The sequence below is a fragment of the Cervus canadensis genome, chromosome 18 (assembly GCF_019320065.1).
Source record: "Cervus canadensis isolate Bull #8, Minnesota chromosome 18, ASM1932006v1, whole genome shotgun sequence".
NCBI classification, from domain to species: domain Eukaryota; kingdom Metazoa; phylum Chordata; class Mammalia; order Artiodactyla; family Cervidae; genus Cervus; species Cervus canadensis.
In genome coordinates, this window is record NC_057403.1 from 10,489,386 (window position 1) to 10,495,696 (window position 6,311).

Sequence of the window (6,311 nt, forward strand, 5' to 3'; positions counted from 1 at the left end):
CTGTAGCTGAGATTTTTTTTGTTTAGTCGCTAAGTCATGTTGGCTCTCTGGGACCCCATGGACTACAGCCCTCCAGGCTCCTCTGTCTGTGGAATTTCCCACGCGAGAATTCTGGAGTGGGTTACCATTCCCTTTTTCAGGGGAGCTTCCTGACTCAGGGATTAAACCCGGCTCCTGTTTGGCCGGCAGGTTTTTTGTGGTTTGGATATCCAAGGGAAAAATAACCCGCCCGCAAGGGCTGCCAGCAGGATCCTGAAAAGCAGCTGCATCCAGTCCTTCTGACGTGTCCGGGACCGAAACGTGCATCCTGACTGCAGCTAGTCCCCAGGTGACTGCGTGTGAGAGATTTGCAAAACTGACCGGAAGGCAGCAAACCCATTCAGCATGGTTATTGACTGTTGCTGTGGCTGAGCCTCCAGGGGTCAAGGTTCGCCCTTTGCCCCTGGAGCCCAGCTTTCCGGGAAGGACGCGGGGGTGAGCCCCACCACCCCGGCTGCTCCTTATAACCCAACAGACAGCCCCGAGGCTGCAGGAGGTGGACCATGTTTGCTGGGGCAGCCCTCCTGCTGCTCTGGGGTGAGGCTGGGCCCTGGGGTGGCCGGGGGCAGGGTGGACGGCAGTGAGGCCTAACAGCTGGGTCTCTGCAGGTCTGGCCCTGAGCCCGGTGACTGAGCAGGCGACCTGTGAGTGGGCTTGCCTGGGCGCGGGGGGCGCTGCGGGGTGAGCCCCCAGGTGGGCACTCGGCTCTGACTGCCTCCCCCACGCAGTCTTCGACCCCAGGCCATCCCTGTGGGCTGAGGCTGGCTCACCGCTGGCACCCTGGGCCAACGTGACGCTGACCTGCCGGAGCCCGCTGCCGACCCAGGAGTTCCAGCTCCTCAAGGATGGTGTGGGCCAGGAACCGGTGCACCTGGAGTCCCCTGCCCACGAGCACAGGTTCCCACTGGGACCAGTGACCAGCGCCACCCGGGGCCTCTACCGCTGCAGCTACAAGGGCGGCAATGATTGGATCAGCCCGAGCAACCTGGTGGAGGTGACGGGAGCAGGTGAGTGTGGTCCACGGCCTGAAGGCAGGAGGTGGGCTACTGGGGAGGCTCCTCTGCCCACGCCTCACCCTCCCTGCGCTCTTCCTGCTGCTCTGGAGTAGCCAGTGGCCTCAGGCAGTTCAGGTGCTGTCTCTGAGCGCAGTGTCCCCATCTGTAAAATAAGGGTGACTGGGTTTCCCTGGTGGCTGAGTAGTAAAGAATCCGCCTGCCAGTGCAGGAGAGGCCAGTTCAATCCCTGGGTCAGGAAGACCCCCTGGAGGAGGGCATGGCAACCCGTTGCAGTATCCTTGCCTGGGGAATCCCACGGTCAGAGGAGCCTGGCGGGCTACAGTCCGTGGGGTGCCAAACAATTGGACAGACTTAGTGACTGAACAAAAAGAGGGTGGTGTTTTCACCGACCCTAGAAGGCTGTGAGGAATAAATGATTGAATCCCCAGGAAGCTGCGGGCAGGCCAGCCCCATGCCTTCCGCTTGTATTCCTGGCTTACGCCACCATCGAGACGTCCATCTCCTGGCTCCCTCACACTGTCAGGAGCACAGAGGTCCAGCTCGGGCTGGGAGCCCATGTCTCCCAGCTCAGGCAGAGCCATCCGGGACCCCTGCCCCGCCGTGACCCCTGCCCCATCCGCAGAGCCCCTGCCCGCACCCTCACTCTCAACCAGTCCTGTGTCCTGGATCACACCCGGCCTGAACACCACGCTGCTGTGCTTCACGGGACTTCGAGGTGTGACCTTCCTGCTGAGGCGGGAAGGTGAGGACCAGTTTCTGGAGGTGGCTGAGGCCCCGGAGTCCACGCAAGCCACCTTCCCAGTCCACCGGGCTGGGAACTACAGCTGCAGCTACCGGACCCACGCAGCAGGCACCCCCTCGGAGCCCAGTGCCATGGTGACCATAGAGGAGCTGGGTGAGTGGGTGGGCCATCCCAGAGGGCTTCCTGGGGGAGGAGGCTCCTGGAGGACGAGAAGCTACCCTGGACCCTGAGCAGCCCCACCGAGAACGGCTGTGGGAAGCAGCACCCTGCCTGGGGAGGGGTGTCGGAACCGCCACAGGCAGGCTGTTCCCGGGACAGAGGTCTGGAGGCTGGGCCCCCCAGCGGCCTCCCCAGTGACATCCCCCTCCCTGCAGCCCCGCCGCCGGCCCCCACATTGACGGTGGACAGGGAGTCGGCCGGGGTCCTGAGGCCCGGCTCGCCCGCCTCGCTCACCTGCGTGGCACCCCTAAGCGGCGTGGATTTCCAGCTGCGGCGGGGCGCGGAGGAGCAGCTGGTACCCCGGGCCAGCAGCAGTCCGGACCGCGTTTTCTTCAAGCTGAGCGCGCTGGCCGCGGGGGACGGCGGCGGCTACACCTGCCGCTACCGGCTGCGCGGCGAGCTGGCAGCCTGGTCCCGAGACAGTGCGCCGGCCGAGCTGGTGCTGAGCGACGGTGAGCCTGAGGGACGAGATCGCGGGACTGCGAGGGCGGAGAGAGCCGGGACGGAGCCCAGACGCGGCCCTGCCTGTGCCCGGGGCGCGCTCTCCCCCGCGAGCCGAGGGCGAGGAGCGCAGGGCCGGCCCCGGTGGGCCCTGAGGCCGCTGTAGAGGGGGCCGGGGGTGCTGCAGGACCCCTAAGGACTCGGACCAGGGGAGTAAAGCTCAGGAGAGGAAGCGGCCGTCGGGGGCTCGGGGGTGCTCCTTCCACAAAACGCGCCCGCACCCCATTTTCCTGCGCTCACGGACTAGTGCGGAGGACTAGTCCTGCGAGGACCGGGCCGGGTCGGGAGGAAGGCTCGGGGGTGGTCCCCGCCGGCCTCCCGGGAGGGAGCGGGGCGGATCTTCCCGGGGGAGGATCCGGTTTGGGCTCCAGCCTCCCGCGCTCTTCCCGCAGGGACACTCCCCGCGCCGGAGCTGTCTGCCGAGCCCGCGACCCTGAACCCCGCGCCGGGCGCTCTGGTGCAGCTGCGGTGCCAGGCACCCCGCGCCGGCGTGCGCTTCACCCTGCTGCGCAAGGACGCGGGCAGGCGCTGGGTGCCTCGCGTCCTGAGCCCCGCGGGCCCCGAGGCCCAATTTGAGCTGCGCGACGTCTCGGCGGTGGACTCGGGCAATTACAGCTGCGTCTACACGGACACGTCGCCGCCCTTCGCGGGCTCCAAGCCCAGCGCGACCCTGGAGCTGCGCGTGGACGGTGAGCTGCGGGCACGGCGGCCCGGAGACCCCCTTCTACCCGGGCGCCTGTCCCGGGATCCGACGGGAGGCGCCCAGGGCCTGAGGGGGTGGGGGGGCAGGCCGCCAGTGCCCCAGGGCGCCCCGCCTAGTGGCCTGTCTACCGCCCCCGTGAGCGCCGGGCAGGTGGGGCGCTTTGGTGGAAATCATGGAGGGCGGATCCAGTTTTTAGGGCTCAGACTCCTAACCGCTCTGCACCGGCTCGTGCCTTGGTTTCCCCGCGCCACGCGCCTGTCGGTGGTCAGACTAGGATCCCGGCCCTCCTAGAGCCCAGGTGCCCATGCGGAGGGTCGAGGTGTAATTCCCGCCGAGCCCCAGCCGGCCCTGGGTCTGTGTGCTCCTCGGATTTCCTCTTCCAGGCCTCTTGGGGGCACAGGTCCCACCTCCGGGCCGCTGCCCCAGCTGTGCTCTCCGCGGGAACCCCTCTCCCCTGGGAGGGTGGCGTTTTCCTCCTCCTCACCTGTCCTGGGCCCTGCGTGCCCGTGATGGGGACCCCTGGGGGGCTCAGACCTCATAGCAGGTCTGGGGGCTCAGTGCCCAGGGTCGGAGGGGGGAGAGGGGCCTCACTTGACCTCCCGCCGCTCGCCCAGGACCGCTGCCCAGGCCGCAGCTCCGGGCCCTGTGGGCTGGGGCCGTGACTCCGGGCCGCGATGCCGTCCTGCGCTGCGAGGCGCAGGTGCCCGACGTCTCCTTCCTGCTGCTGCGCGCGGGCGAAGAGGAGCCCTTGGCGGTGACCTGGTCCACCCACCGCTCCGCGGACCTGGTGCTGACCTACGTGGGGCCCCAGCACGCCGGCACTTACAGCTGCCGCTACCGCACCGACGGGCCCCGCTCCTTGCTGTCGGAGCTCAGCGACCCGGTGGAGCTCCGGGTGGCAGGTGAATTGAAGCCCCAGGAGGAAGGGGCTGCGGTCCAGGCCTTTGCCCCGATGGTACCCTCCTCAGGGCTGCGCTTTCATGCGCCCCTCCAGCGCTGACACTGGCTGGTGGGCCTAGACTACTGTGTGTGTGTGTGTGTGTGTGTGTGTGTGTGTGTGTGTGTGTGTGTACGCGCGCGCAGACACCTAGGCTGCTGGGTGTGTGTGTGTGTATGCGCGCACACACACCTAGACTGCTGGGTGTGGGTGTGTGTGTGTGTACGCGCGCGCACACCCCTAGACTGCTGGGTGTGTGTGTGTGTGTGTGTGTACGCGCGCGCACACACACCTAGGCTGCTGTGGCGGGGGGTGTGTGTGTCGGGGGACTGCAAGGCAGGGCAGGGCGTGGTCACGAGCAACTGTAGGGGGCGGTGGGGGCGTGTTTCCTCCCGGGCAGCTGACCAGTCCCCGCCCTGCTGAGGCCTCAGCGAGCCCCGCCCTGACTCACCGGGGAGGACGCAGGGAGCCTCCCTCCCCACCAGCTCTCTTTTGTCCACTTGGTCCAGGAAGCTGACCCAGTGGCGGACCAGGTGCTGATGGTATCCTCGGGAAGTCCTTTATCCAGCCTGCCTCCGATGCCTTGTGCTGCAGCGGGAAGCTGGAGTTTTCCCTGGGGGGCAGGGGGAGTGTTCGCCTCTCCCTGATCCATCCCAGGAACTAATAAATATGCAGACAGCCCTTAAGACGTGTCTCTGGCCCATGGTGGTCCAGGTGCGGGAAGCGGGAGCCCCCATGCTGGGATCCTGAGTCCTGAAGGTGGGTGGGCTCTGGGCTGGATCCTGAGGGTGGAGGCCCCTTCTCCTGCCTTCTCCCATTAAGCTTCCTCCTGCTCCCCAGTCCCCTCCGCCCAGCCCCCGCAGGTGTGGGAGGCAGCGGAGGCTCCGGACCTCCATGACTGGATTGGGGGGCGGTTCAGAAGCTGCATTTTGCAGTTGTCTTCCCGGCTCAGCGGCCACCAGGTGGCGCTGCGGGGCTGTGTCCCGCTCCGGAGGCCTGGCCGCCCACCCCGCCCCCCGAGGCCGCGGGATGGGAAGAGTCTTTGCTCTTTCCCACGGTTCCCGAACCGGACCCGTCCTGGACCCCTGACCCGCCCCAGCCTGGCCCTCCAGGTGCTGACATACAGCAGTTGTGAGTAAGGCTAGCATTGTCAACTAATGCTTGGTAAACTGTTTTTGCAAGAAATTTGCCTACTTCTTGAACGGGGAAGTCTGATTGGCTGGCACAGAGCTGCTCATAGCGCTGTTGTAGTCGGCTCATGCCTGCAGAGTCGGCAGTGATGCCATCTCTTTCATGACTGATGCTGTGTCCCTTCTCCCTCTCTGTCAGTCTAGCTAGAGGTTTACCAATTGTATTTATCTTTTATATTTATCTTTATCAAAGAACAGATTACCTTTTGAGAGTGCTCATTTTGGTACTATCTCTTTTCTATTTTGTGAACCTCTACTTGTTATCATTCCCTTCCTTCTACTTAATTCTGAATTAATTTCTTCCTTTTCATTTTCTTCAGGTGGAAACTTAGACCATTCACTTTTGGGGGTAAACATTAGTAACAGCTTAATATCAGGCTTTAAAAGTTTTATCTTAGCTTAAATCATGGGAAATTACTTATTTCTGGATAAACAAAGTTTGACATTTTGCAACTTCATTACATCCAGTTGGTTGATGACATTGGTCAGTTCTTTTGTATCCTTACTGGTTTTGTTTTGTTTTGTTGATTCTAGTGAGAGGGGTGTTGAAGTCTCCAATTATAATTGTGAATTTGTCTATTATTTTCTTTCAGCTCTATCAGTTTTTATTTCCTGTTATTTTAAGGCTTTGTTGTTAAATGCATACATTATTTGGAACTGTTAGGTCTTTTTGGTAAATTGTCTCTTTATGGCTATGTAACTTCTTTAGTCCTAGTAATTTTCCTTGTTCGTAAGTCTTCTTGGTTTGATATTAATGTAGTCATCGCAGCATTTTTTCGATGAAGATTTCATAACATATCTTTCCCTACTCTTTTACTTTAAGCTTACCCATATAATTACATTTATTTTTAAAATATTTATTAGGCTGCACGGGGTCTTAGTTGAGGCCTGAGGGTCTTCATTGCGTCATGCAGGATCTTTCACTGGGACACATGAACTCTCTAGTTGTGGCTCAGCGGCTTCG

At 62.2% G+C, this 6,311-nt stretch overlaps 1 protein-coding gene across 1 annotated transcript; it reads left to right on the plus strand.

Annotated features, from left to right (window-relative positions):
• The first annotated feature begins 429 nt into the window (after window positions 1-429).
• On the plus strand, window positions 430-4,843 carry A1BG (alpha-1-B glycoprotein). The gene is made up of 8 exons (XM_043435985.1): window positions 430-576; window positions 648-683; window positions 768-1,046; window positions 1,678-1,950; window positions 2,172-2,468; window positions 2,910-3,206; window positions 3,835-4,122; window positions 4,667-4,843. Exons 1-8 carry the CDS (start codon window positions 543-545, stop codon window positions 4,672-4,674), a joined length of 1,512 nt encoding a protein of 503 aa, XP_043291920.1. The 5' UTR covers window positions 430-542; the 3' UTR covers window positions 4,675-4,843.
• The last annotated feature ends 1,468 nt before the right edge of the window (window positions 4,844-6,311 follow it).

Bases quoted from the DNA above. Each gene is read 5' to 3' on its own strand.
- A1BG (XM_043435985.1), top strand. From the start codon at position 543: ATGTTTGCTGGGGCAGCCCTCCTGCTGCTCTGGG. The intron at 577-647 runs GTGAGGCTGGGC...GGGTCTCTGCAG, and splicing joins AGCCCTCCTGCTGCTCTGGG to GTCTGGCCCTGAGCCCGGTG. The intron at 1,951-2,171 runs GTGAGTGGGTGG...CCCTCCCTGCAG, and splicing joins GGTGACCATAGAGGAGCTGG to CCCCGCCGCCGGCCCCCACA.